The 13,299-nt window shown below is 46.8% G+C and overlaps 1 protein-coding gene across 1 annotated transcript in view; it reads right to left on the minus strand.

Annotated features, from left to right (window-relative positions):
* The window catches only part of DDR2 (discoidin domain receptor tyrosine kinase 2), a 143,959-nt gene that overhangs the window by 30,219 nt on the left and 100,441 nt on the right, over window positions 1–13,299 (minus strand). The window contains exon 13 of the mRNA XM_073356221.1: window positions 4,434–4,561. Within this exon, the coding sequence (XP_073212322.1) occupies window positions 4,434–4,561 (128 nt within the window). The remainder of the gene's footprint in view (window positions 1–4,433; window positions 4,562–13,299) is intronic.

Genomic DNA, 13,299 nt, shown 5'->3' on the forward strand with positions numbered 1-13,299 from the left:
ATTGAAGTCTCCAGATCACAGGACCTGGTTCTAATGAGGGACTTCAATCACCCTGACAACTGCTGGGAGAGCAATACAGCAATGCACAGACAATCCAGGAAGTTTTTGGAGAGTGCTGGGGACAACTTCCTGGTACAAGAGCTGGAAGAACCAACTAGGGGCTGTGCTCCTCATGACCTGTTGCTCACAAACAGGGAAGAATTAGTAGGGGAAATAGAAGTGGGTGGCAACCTAGGCAGCAGTGACCATGAGATGGTTGAGGTCAGGATCCTGACAAAAGGAAGAAAGGAGAGTAGCAAAATATGGACCCTGGACTTCAGAAAAGCAGACTCCCTTAGGGAACTGATGGGCAGGATCCCCTGGGATGCTAATATGAGGGGGAAAGGAGTCCAGGAGAGCTGGCTGTATTTTAAAGAAGCCTTATTGAGGGCGCAGGAAAAAGCCATCCCGAAGTGCAGAAAGAATAGCAAATATGGCAGGCAACCAGCTTGGCTTAGCAGGGAAATCTTTGGGTAGCTTAAACTCAAAAAGGAAGCTTACAAGAAGTGGAAATTTGGACAGATGACTAGGGAGGAGTATAAAAATATTGCAAGAGCATGCAGGGGTGTAATCAGGAAGGCCAAGGCACGATTGGAGTTGCAGCTAGCAAGGGATGTGAAGGGTAACAAGAAGGGTTTCTACAGGTATGCAGGGAAAGTGTGGGACCCTTACTGAATGGGGGAGGCAACATAGTGACAGATGATGTGGAGAAAGCTGAAGTACTCGATGCTTTTTTTGCCTCGGTCTTCACAGACAAGGTCAGCTCCCAGACTGCTGCACTGGGCAACACAGCATGGGGAGAAGGTAAGCAGCCCTTAGTGGTGAAAGAACAGGTTAAGGACTATTTAGAAAAGCTGGACATGCACAAGTCCATGGGACCAGATGCACTGCATCCAAGGGTGCTGAGGGAGTTGGCTGATCTGATTGTAGAGTCATTGGCCATTATCTTTGAAAATTTGTGGCAATCGGGGGAGGTATCCGACGATCGGAAAAAGGCAAATATAGTGCCCATATTTTAAAAAGTAAGAAGGAACCTGGGGAACTACAGACCAGTCAGCCTTACTTTCGTCCCTGGCAAAATCATGGAGCAGGTCCTCAAGGTCCTCAGGAAGTTTTTGGAAAATGTAGGGGACAATTTCCTGGTGCAAGTGCTAGAGAAGCCAACTGGGGGGGAGCTTTTCTTGACCTGCTGCTCACAAACCGGGAAGAATTAGTGGGGGAAGCAAAAGTGGATGGGACTCTCGGAGGCAGTGACCATGAGTTGGTTGAGTTCAGGATCCTGACACAGGGAAGAAAGGTAAGCAGCAGAATATGGACCCCGGACTTCAGGAAAGCAGAATTCGACTCCCTCAGGGAACTGATGGGTAGGATCCCCTGGGGGAATAACATGAAGGGGAAAGGAGTCCAGGAGAGCTGGCTGTATTTCAAGGAATCCCTATTGAGGTTACAGGGACAAACCATCCCGATGTGTCGAAAGAATAGTAAATATGGCAGGCGACCAGCTTGGCTTAACGGTGAAATCCTTGCGGATCTTAAACATAAAAAAGAAGCTTACAAGAAGTGGAAGATTGGACAAATGACCAGGGAAGAGTATAAAAATATTGCTCGGGCATGTAGGAACGAAATCAGGAGAGCCAAATCACACCTGGAGCTGCAGCTAGCAAGAGATGTTATGAGTAACAAGAAGGGTTTCTTCAGGTATGTTGGCAACAAGAAGAAAGTCAAGGAAAGTGTGGGCCCCTTACCGAATGAGGGAGGCAACCTAGTGACAGACGATGTGGAAAAAACTAATGTACTCAATGCTTTTTTTGCCTCCGTTTTCACGAACAAGGTCAGCTCCCAGACTGCTGCGCTGGGCATCACAGCATAGGGAGTAGGTGGCCAGCCCTCTGTGGAGATAGAGGTGGTTAGGGACTATTTAGAAAAGCTGGACGTGCACAAGTCCATGGGGCCGGACGCATTGCATCCGAGAGTGCTAAAGGAGTTGGCGGCTGTGATTGCAGAGCCATTGGCCATTATCTTTGAAAACTCGTGGCGAACGGGGGAAGTCCCGGATGACTGGAAAAAGGCTAATGTAGTGCCAATCTTTAAAAAAGGGAAGAAGGAGGATCCTGGGAGCTACAGGCCAGTCAGCCTCACCTCAGTCCCTGGAAAAATCATGGAGCAGGTCCTCAAGGAATCAATCCTGAAGCACTTACACGAGAGGAAAGTGATCAGGAACAGTCAGCATGGATTCACCAAGGGAAGGTCATGCCTGACTAATCTAATCGCCTTTTATGATGAGATTACTGGTTCTGTGGATGAAGGGAAAGCAGTGGATGTATTGTTTCTTGACTTTAGCAAAGCTTTTGACACGGTCTCCCACAGTATTCTTGTCAGCAAGTTAAAGAAGTATGGGCTGGATGAATGCACTATAAGGTGGGTAGAAAGCTGGCTAGATTGTCGGGCTCAACGGGTAGTGATCAATGGCTCCATGTCTAGTTGGCAGCCGGTATCAAGTGGAGTGCCCCAAGGGTTGGTCCTGGGGCAGTTTTTTTTTTCAATATCTTCATAAATGATCTGGAGGATGGTGTGGATTGCACTCTCAGCAAATTTGCGGATGATACTAAACTAGGAGGAGTGGTAGATATGCTGGAGGGCAGGGATAGGATACAGAGGGTCCTAGACAAATTGGAGGATTGGGCCAAAAGAAATCTGATGAGGTTCAACAAGGACAAGTGCAGAGTCCTGCACTTAGGACGGAAGAATCCCATGCTCCGCTACAGACTAGGGACCGAATGGCTCGGCAGCTGTTCTGCAGAAAAGGACCTAGGGGTGACAGTGGACAAGAAGCTGGATATGAGTCAACAGTGTGCCTTTGTTGCCAAGAAGGCCAATGGCATTTTGGGATGTATAAGTAGGGGCATAGCGAGCAGATGGAGGGACGTGATCGTTCCCCTCTATTCGACATTGGTGAGGCCTCATCTGGAGTACTGTGTCCAGTTTTGGGCCCCGCACTACAAGAAGGATGTGGAAAAATTGGAAAGATTCCACCGGAGGGCAACAAAAATGATTAGGGGTCTGGAACACATGACTTATGAGGAGAGGCTGAGGGAACTGGATTGTTTAGTCTGCAGAAGAGAAGAATTAGGGGGGATTTGATAGCTGCTTTCAACTACCTGAGAGGTGGTTCCAAAGAGGATGGTTCTAGACTATTCTCAGTGGTAGAAGAGGACAGGACAAGGAGTAAAGGTCTCAAGTTGCAGTGGGGGAGGTTTAGGTTGGATATTAGGAAAAACTTTTTCACTAGGAGGGTGGTGAAACACTGGAATGCGTTACCTAGGGAGGTGGTAGAATCTCCTTCCTTAGATGTTTTTAAGGTCAGGCTTGATGATTTAATTGGGGATTGGTCCTGCTTTGAGCAGGGGGTTGGACTAGATGACCTCCTGAGGTCCCTTCCAACCCTGATATTCTATGATTTTCTATTAATCCATTTTGAAGCACTTGGAGGAGAGGAAGGTGATCAGGAACAGTCAACATGGATTCACCAAATGCAAGTCATGCCTGACCAACCTGATTGCCTTCTATGATGAGATGACAGGAACACAATTCTAAGCAGGGCTTGTAAATACAACCAGGACCCTTCAGCCAGGTCTCTCTGGGGGGCAAGGAGCTTAGACCCCAGACTTGGGGTTCCCTGCGTTTCGCAGCCAGCCCAAAACTGAAACTCCACTCCCGCAGTCTCGCTCCTCCTCCAGCCTTTGCCCAGTTTCTCGGGCAAAGGTGTCACCTGGTCCCATCCCCCTCCTGGCTCAGGTTACAGGCTCAGGTATCGTCCCTCAAGTCAAGTCAGCCCCTGCTATTCCATCCCCCGTGCAGACAGTCCCAGTAAAATTCCCCTGCAACATTCCCAGGTCAGTCCGCCCCACTCCCTGCTTCGTCACATACCCACGAAAGCTTATGCCCAAATAAATCTGTTAGTCTTTAAGGTGCCACCGGACTCCTCATAACTATGTAATGAAAGGCTGCACAGTTACACCCACCCACAAGGGGGCCACATGCAATCCCATCTCCTGACTCCTCAGTGCATTCTCCTAATGCTGCTTTTGAATGGAATTCCCTAGAGTTTTAAAAAAGAAATATTGTTCCATATGCCGTAAGTCTTTGGTGTCACCAGAATGCCCTGTGCCATGCAAGGGGAATGCTCAGAGCAAAGCCTTTGCTGCCTCCATTGTGTCCCTTGATAAACTATGTATGGATCACATTTCAAAAGGGTCTAGGGAACACAGGAGACTTGAGTTGCTTTTGAAAATGGGACTTAGTCTCCTGTTACCCAGGGCTTGTATGAATTTTTTTGAGTGAGGCTCAAGCTTCCAGTACATACTGAGTTGTCAAACTCCACATGACCCCAATACCTGGCATTCTTGTTGGCATCTGCTCGCAGCATTTTCACAGCCACCAGGACAGGTTGGTTGGAGCTGACATCCAAAGCAAAATCTTTGTCCATGAACTTTTCCATCCCCTCCACTTCGCAGAGATGAACCTAGAGGGGGGTAATGGGTAGGGTTTACCTTTGCCATCTGGTTCTCTATTTCCAGAACCTGGGACTTCCTCGGGGGTCAAATCAGAGCAACTCATTCTTACCCTCAAACCTGAACTAAATCAGACCCTTTGAAAATTCTGTTAGTGCAATTATTTTCAGTTCTAATAATTCCCATGGCTGCTTTGCCAGCTCTAGGTCCGAACAATAATAACACCTGTCAAAGAGTTACTGATTGATTTTGTTTTATTACACTACAAGCCCCTATGCACTCACCCTGGGCACTCCCTATGCCCAGAAAAACAAGGATCTTGTACAGTGCTCTAAGCAAAAGCATGGATGACAGTAGCTGCATCTGCAAGAAAAGGCGATACAACCGTCTCAAAAGTTGACCTCTGCTGCTACCTGATCCTGAGAATGCAACCATGGAGCTAATATGACCCATAAGTTGTAAGGTGGAATAAGAAATGGTGGGAGCAGACCCGAGCCAAGGCACCACCACATATGGCAGCAGCAGCATAGTCCTCTTCTGGAAACTGGATCTGACACAATGGGGCCACCTCACTCTGCAGATCTGCTCCCCAAAAGTGTTACATGCCGACTGATGTCCAAAATAAATCTTTACTGCCTGTCACTCCTGTCTGTGCCAACACAATCAAGGCTGAGTGAGCCAGAACCAGCAACAGAACTGTTTACTCAGATCCAATCAGTGACAACTGCATCACCCTCCCTGAAAACAATGGGATTCCATAGCTGTCCCCATGGGCATAATTTAGTCTGAAGAACTAGTGATAATTTGGAAATGGAAAGAACCCAGCTTGACTGGAAGGGCCCAGGCTGAGTTTGCATGAGGTGTATGATCTCTGTGCTTCCCGATCACAAAAAGAACTCTTTTGCTAGTTTTGACAAGGCCTTGTGGGAGCTATACACTTTCAGATAGCATCGACTGTCGGTAACTCTATTGCACTGCTACATAGCTTTGTTCTGCTGAAGCAAAATGGTGTCTGTGGAACCATGTGCCTAGTACGTTCGTCTCAGCTTTCACAACATGAATTAAACACGTTTGAAATAACATCCATCTTCTGGGCTCTGTTCTGTCATTGGCACAGATGTCCTGTGCTAGGGCTGTGCAATGCAGAGAGACTACAAAGGGAGGCCATGCAGAGAGGGGCTTCAGGCCCGGTGGTGCACAGGGGATGATGTATGTGGAGTCATCAGGCTCAAATCCCATTGCAGGACATGTAAGCAGCACACAGTTCCCAAGAAATACAAAGAGGGATTCATTCCTATCTTAAATGTGTCCCACACACACTTTGGAGCAACATCAGCATTAGACATGGTCATAACTGTTAGAATCGCTACTCTAGGCATAAAGTGAAAGGAACGCGAGCCTGCCTTCCAAGTGAGATCACTGGAATTGCTCTACCTCAGGCTGAGTCTGAAGGGACGTTTTCTAATTTCCAGCAATCACAGCAATCTGTGTCAGATCAGGACAAGCCCCACCCAAGGCCCCTGCTACCAGTGTTGACAGAAGCACAGTCAAATCTTGAGAGCTCATTGGAAAATGGAATTTCTGTCCCTAGGGAAATTCCAAAATGTGTTTTGATCCTGAATCAGGACAAATAGTCAAAATTTTGACATATTCTAAAACATCAAAAGAACCTTATCAAAACATTTCATTGTGATCATATAAAAAATGAAACAGAACAAGGAAGTTGGAATGAAATGAAACGAGGAAGTTGAACAAAATGCCTCCTTTTGAGTTTGAATCATTTTGAAAATTTCTGATTGAAAAATCTCATCAGAATTGACACATTCCCTCAAAACGTTTTGATTTTGACAAAAGTGCATTTTCCAACAGAAATCTGTTCCAGCAAAACTTTTCTGATCTGCTCTGGAAATCTTGCTTTGGCAGAAGCCGTGGAGAAAATAATTTTTGGCAAATGCGCTGGAAAATAGTGCTTTGATAGAAAAGGAAGCTATTTGGGAGAAAAAAACAAAATGATGAAGTGAAATCCTAAAGAAACTTTAGCACTATTCTCATTTTTATATTTGAAATTGAATATTCATGGTATTGCTACTGAGTATAATTAGATAATTTCACAAAAAATGTGGAATTAAATGCAACATTTTATATGAGTAAAAAATGTAACAGATTCATAGATCTTAGAATCATAGGGTTAGAAGGGACGGAAAGAGTCATCTCTTAACTCCCTGCCATGATGCAGAATTTGTTGTGTCTAAACCATCCAAGACAGATAGCTATTTGGCCTCCTTTTGAAAACTTCCAGTGAAGGAGCTTCCACAATCTCCCTAGGCAGTCTGTTCCATTGTCCTGCTGCTCTTACAGATAGAAATTTTTTCCTGAGATTTAATCTAAATCTGCTGTGCTGTAATTTGAACCCATTGCCTCTTGTCCTGCCCTTGTTAGCAAGAGAAAAACTTTTCTCCATCTTTATGATAACCTTTCAAGTATCTGAAAACTAGTCATGTCCCCCCTTAATCTCCTCTTTTCCAAACTAAACATAGCCAGTTCCTTCAGCCTTTGCTCATATGACTTGCATTCCATCCCTTTGATCATCTTTGTTGCTTGCCTCTGGATCCTTTCCAGTTTCTACATCTTTTCTATACATTGGTGACCAAAATTGGACACCATACTCCAGCTGAGGCCTAACAGCATCGAGTAGAGCGGTACTATCACCTCCCGTGATTTGTATGCTATGTCTCTATTAATACACCCTAAAATTGCATTTGCTTTTTTTGCAACAGCTTCACATTGCTGACTCGTGTTGAGGTTTTGATCCACCACTACTCCCAGATCCTTCTCAGCAGTGCTGCTGCCAAGCCAGTTTTCCCCCATTCTGTATTTGTGCATTTGATATTTTTCCCTTAAGTGTATCACCTTACATTGGTCTTTGTTGAATTTCATTTTGTTGTCAACTGCCCAGTTCTCCAATTTACCAAGATCCCTCTGAATTTTAGCTCTATTCTCCAAAGTATTGGCAACCCTCCCCTCCTGCCCAGCTTTGTGTCATCTGCAAATTTGATCAGGATGCTTTCTATTCCTATATCCAGGTCATTAATAAAGATGTTAAACTACACTGGGCCCAGAACAGATCCCTGGGGAACCCCACTTGAGACCTCCCCCATCATTCCATTGATAGTTACTCTTTGTTTGCGGTTGTTTAACCAACTATGTATCCACTTAATGGTAGTTCTGTCGAACCTGCATTTCTCCAGCTTAGCTATCAGGATGTGACATGGGACCGTGTCAAAAGCCTTGCTAAAGCCCAGGTATATGATGTCCACCGCATTCCCCCTATCCACTAAATCAGTTACCCTGTCAAAGAAGGACATCAAGCTGGTTTGGCATGATTTGTTTTTGGTAAATCCTGCTGGCTGCTAGCGATCACCCTTCATCCCCCAGGTATTTGCAAATTGAATGTTTCACACATTGCTCTAGTAGTTTCGCAGGGATCAAGGTCAGGCTGACTGGTCTCTAGTTCCTCGGCACGTCTTTTCCCCCTTTTTAAAGATGGGCACTACGTTAGTTCTTCTCCAGACTTCCAGAACATCTCTTGTCATCCAAGAGTTTGTAAATATTATTGCCAGTGGCTCAGAGACTTCTTCAACTAATTCCTTCAGTACCCTCTGGCCCTGCTCATTTGAATTCATTCAAATTGGCAAGAAGATCTCTGATGTGTTCTTTACTTATCTTGATCTGCATCCCTTTCCCTTTATTGTCTATGGTAACTTGGCTAGTCATCCAGTCACATGTTATTTTCTGAGAAACAACTGAAGGCGTTGAAGCTCTGCCTTCCTATCATCTTCTGTTACCAGCTCAAGTTCTCCATTGAGCAGCAGACCAACACCATCCCTGATCTTTCTTTTTTGTCTGACATATTTGAAGAACCTCTTTCTGTTGTCTCTAACATTTTTTGCCAGCTGTAACTCATTCTTTGCCTTGGCTTTCCTGATTTTGCTCCTACATGCTCGTGCTATTCGCATGTATACTTCCTTGGTGATGTGCCCCTCCTGCCATATCCTGTATGTATCCCTTTTGGTTTTTAGACAGCTGAAAAACTTCTTGTGCAGCCACATTGGCTTCCTGTGGCTCTTATCTTTCCTCTGACCGAATAGTTCGATGTTGAGCCACTAGTATTACATCTTTTAAGAACTGCCAACCCCCTTCAACTCCTTTTCTTCCTAATTGGTCTTTCCATGGGACCTTGCTGACTATTTCTCTGAGTCAGATGAAATCCACTTTTTTGAAGTCCGGTGTCCCTGTTTTGATGTTCTCATGTCCTCCTTTCCATAGGATCTTGAATTCTATCAGATCATGATCACTTCCTCCCAACTTCCCAACCCCCTTCACGTTTGCAATTCATTCATCCCTGTTCATGAAAACCAGATAAAAAATGGATGACCCCTAGTTGTTTCTTCAGAAAGCTGTCGCCTACACACTAAGAATTTGCAGGACATACTATGTTTTGCTACAATAGTCTTCCAAGAGATATCAGGGAAGTTAAAATCCCCATACTAGGTTATGTGTGTTAGCTAATCTTATTACCTGCTTGTAAAAGGACTCATCCACTTCCTCTTCCTGATTTGATGGTCTATAATTAAAGCTAGGAGTATGTTATGGAGGTCGTGGAAGTCACGGATTCTGTGACTTTCCATGACTTCTGTGACATTGGGGCCTCAGCAGCCCAGCCGCTGGAACAGCAGGGGACCCACCCCAGCTCACCGCCCTGCAGCGGGGGTGGGGGGGGGAAAAGGATCCCCTGGACCTCCCCAGCTCCCAGACCTCCCCAGTCCCTGCAGGCAGCGGGGGATCACCGGAGCTCCCCAGTTGCCGCCTCCAGCAGGGACCCCAGAGATCCCAGCCCCAGCCGGTGAAAGGAGGGAACCCGCAGTTCCCAGTCGGTGTAAGCCATCGGGGACCCTTCCCCCAGCTCGTAGCCCCACGGTCAGGGGTACCTCCCAACTCCAGCCACTGGGCAGGGGGCCGCAGCAATGGAGAATCCACCATAACTCTTGGTAAGTTGTTCCAGTGGTTAATTCCTTTCACTGTTCCAATGTGTCTTATTTCTTCTTTGAATTTGTCTAACTTATGCTTTGAACTATGGGTTCTCATTATGTTAATTAAAGTGCTGTCTGCTGTCAGAAATCTCTTTCCCATCTCAGTACTTATAGACTGGTCATGTCACTGCCTCACTTTCTCTTGGATATGCTACTAGATTACACTTCTTTAGTCTCTCAGGCCTGGTCTACAGTACGCGGTTATTTTGGAATTAGCCGAGTTACCTCGAAATAAAACTGATTCCGTCCACACGACCAAACCAGACTTTTTGATTTAAAGGGCTCTTTACTCCAATTTCTGTACTCCACCTTGGCAAATGGAGTAGCACTAAAATCAAGATCGCAGTTCCGGGTTACAGTACTGTGGACGCAATTCGACAATATTGGCCTCCGGGAGCTATCCCAGAATGCTCCCGTGTGACCGCTCTGGACAACATTCTGAACTCCAATGCACTAGTCAGGTAGGCAGTAAAAGCCCCGGGAACTTTTGAATTTCCTGTTTGGTCACCATCAGCACAGATGACCATCAGCACAGTCCACCATCACAGGCGACCATGCAGAGTCCACCATCACAAGAGACCACGCAGTCCCGGATTCGCAGACAAGCTCCCAGCATGGTCCGAACAGGAGGTACTAGATCTCATTGCATGTTGGGGAGACGAATCTGTTATGGCAGAACTACATTCCAAAAAAAGGAACGCAAATACATATGCCAAAGTCTCCAGGGCCATGACGGAAAGAGGCTACTCCAGGGACACAGAACAGTGTCGTACAAAAATCAAGGAGCTCAGGCAAGCGTACCAAAATGCCAGGGAGGCGAATGGGCGCTCTGGGTCACAGCCCCATACATGCCGCTTCTACCGTGAGCAGCATGCAATTATGGGGGGTGATGACACCACTACCCCACCACTGCCCGTGGACACCTGAAAGGGGAGAGTAGCACGGAGCGAGGAGAATGAGTTTTTGGAGAATGAAGAGGAGGAGGAGGAGGATGAGGAGGACAGTGCACAGGTAGCAAGTGGGGAATCTGATTTCCCCCCCAGCCAGGAACTATTCTTAACGCTGGAGCTAATAGCCTCCCCCTACTCCCAAAGCATGCTCCCGAACCATGACCCTGGAGAAGGCACTTCTGGTGATTGAGAACTTGATCAGAGCCATGTGGTGGGGAGTGGAGGGAAACCCAGCTGTGCTGGGCTGTTCGTGTTTAGTTTAAAGGGCTCATCCCTGCTCAGATCCTCATTGGAGCCCCGCGGTGGGTGGGTGTGTGTATTGTGGAGGAGGGTGTTGTGTGAAGCGATCATCCCAGAGAGCCCTCAGGCTGCCTGCAAGATGAATTCTGTTGCCTGGCCACATGTGGTGGCTTACTCACACCAAAGTGGCAGGCCCTTCAGTATCGGAGGCAAAATGCGACCTTGTACAGAAAGAACATGTGCTGTGTACTATGAATTGCCTGTTTCACTGAGAAAGAGTGTCCCCTTTGTTCTCTAAAATGTATCTTTTAAAATACTACCCTCCCTTTTTCTCCTCCCACAGCAGGTGCAAATGTTTCAATGCAGCCCCTATCTACTCTGTCCCAGAGGCTGGTCCAGATTAGAAGGTAGAAAAAACGAACTTGGGACGATATGTTTGCCGAGCTCATGTAGTCCTCCCGCACTGATAGGACCCAGTTGAATGAGTGAAGGCAAACAATTGCGGATCACCATGAGTTTTCAACGATAATGGCCAATGGCTCTGCAATGACATCCGCCAACTCCTTTAGCACTCTCGGATGCAACGCATCCGGCCCCATGGACTTGTGCTCGTCCAGCTTTTCTAAATAGTCCCTAACCACTTCTTTCTCCACAGAGGGCTGGTCACCTCCTCCCCATGCTGTGCTGCCCAGTGCAGTAGTCTGGGAGCTGACCTTGTGTGTGAAGACAGAGGCAAAAAAAGCATGGAGTCCATTAGCTTTTTCACATCCTCTGTTACTAGGTTGCCTCCCTCATTCAGTAAGGGGCCCACACTTTCCTTGACTTTCTTCTTGTTGCTAACATACCTGAAAAAACCCTTCTTGTTACTCTTAACATCTCTTGCTAGCTGCAACTCCAGGTGTGATTTGGCCTTCCTGATTTCACTCCTGCATGCCCAAGCAATATTTTTATACTCTTCCCTGGTCATTTGTCCAATCTTCCACTTTTGAAAGCGTCTTTTTTGTGTTTATGATCAGCAAGGATTTCACTGTTAAGCCAAGCTGGTCACCTGCCATATTTACTATTCTTTCTACACATTGGGATGGTTTGTCCCTGTAACCTCAATAAGGATTCTTTAAAATACAGCCAGCTCTCCTGGACTCCTTTCCCCCTCATGTTATTCTCCCAAGGGATCCTGCCCATCAATTCCCTGAGGGAGTCAAAGTTTGCTTTTCTGAAGTCCAAGGTCCGTATTCTGCTGCTCTCCTTTCTTCCTTTGTGTCAGGATCCTGAACTCGACCATCTCATGGTCACTGCCTCCCAGGTTCCCATCCACTTTAGCTTCCCCTACTAAATCTTCCTGGTTTGTGAGCAGCAGGTCAAGAAGAGCTCTGCCCCTAGTTGGTTCCTCCAGCACTTGCGCCAGGAAATTGTCCCCTACACTTTCCGAAAACTTCCTGGATTTTCTGTGCACCACTGTATTGCTCTCCCAGCAGATATCAGGGTGATTGAAGTCTCCCATGAGAACCAGGGTCTGCGATCTAGTAACTTCCGTGAGTTGCCGGAAGAAAGCCTCGTCCACCTCATCCCCCTGGTCTGGGATGAGTTGCGTAAAGCGTTACATGAATTCAAAGAGAGGAGGGCATGCGCAATGAGAGCAGGCAGGATGCTATGGTCAAGCTCATGGGGAAGCAAACTGACATGCTCCATTGTATGGTGGATCTAATGCGGGAAAGGCAGCAAGACCACAGACTGCCGCTGCAGCCCCTGAATAACCACTCTCCCTCCTTCCCAAGTTCCATAGCCTCCTCACCCAGACGCCCAATAACATGAGGGGGGACCCACACAGTCAACCCCAGAGGATTGCACAAGCAGCAGAAAGCTGGCATATCCTAAATTTTGATTTGGTTTCTGGACTTGTCCTTCCCTCCTCCTCCACCCCCCTAAACCAATACCCCTCCTCCCACATCTAGCTCCTGATTTCTCTCAATGTTTTGTGCAACAAATAATAAGGAATGTTTTTTAAACAATTGTGACTTTATTTCCTTTCATATATATATAGGGGGTGGGTAACTTTAAGAGGAACAAACACAACTGTCACACCATACCTTGGCCAGGCATGAAACTGACTTTCAAAGCTTCTCTGATGTGCAGCACGCCCTGCTGCGCTCTTCTAATCGCCCCGTTGTCTGGCTGTGTGAAACTGGCCGCCAGGCGAGTTGCCTCCACCTCCCACCCTGCCATAAATGTCTCCCCTTACTCTCAGAGATATTGTGGAGCACACAACGAGCAGCAATTACAATTGGAATATTGGTTGTGCTGAGACCTAACTGAGTCAGTAAACTGCGCCAGCGCGCTTTCAAACATCCCAACACACAATCTACCACCATTCTGCACTTGCTCAGCCTATAGTTGAACTGCTCCTTACTACTGTCCAGGGTGCCTGGGTACAGCTTCATGAGCCATGGCATTAAGGGGCAGGCTGGGTCC

Source organism: Lepidochelys kempii, chromosome 8 (genome assembly GCF_965140265.1).
Source record: "Lepidochelys kempii isolate rLepKem1 chromosome 8, rLepKem1.hap2, whole genome shotgun sequence".
NCBI lineage: Eukaryota > Metazoa > Chordata > Testudines > Cheloniidae > Lepidochelys > Lepidochelys kempii.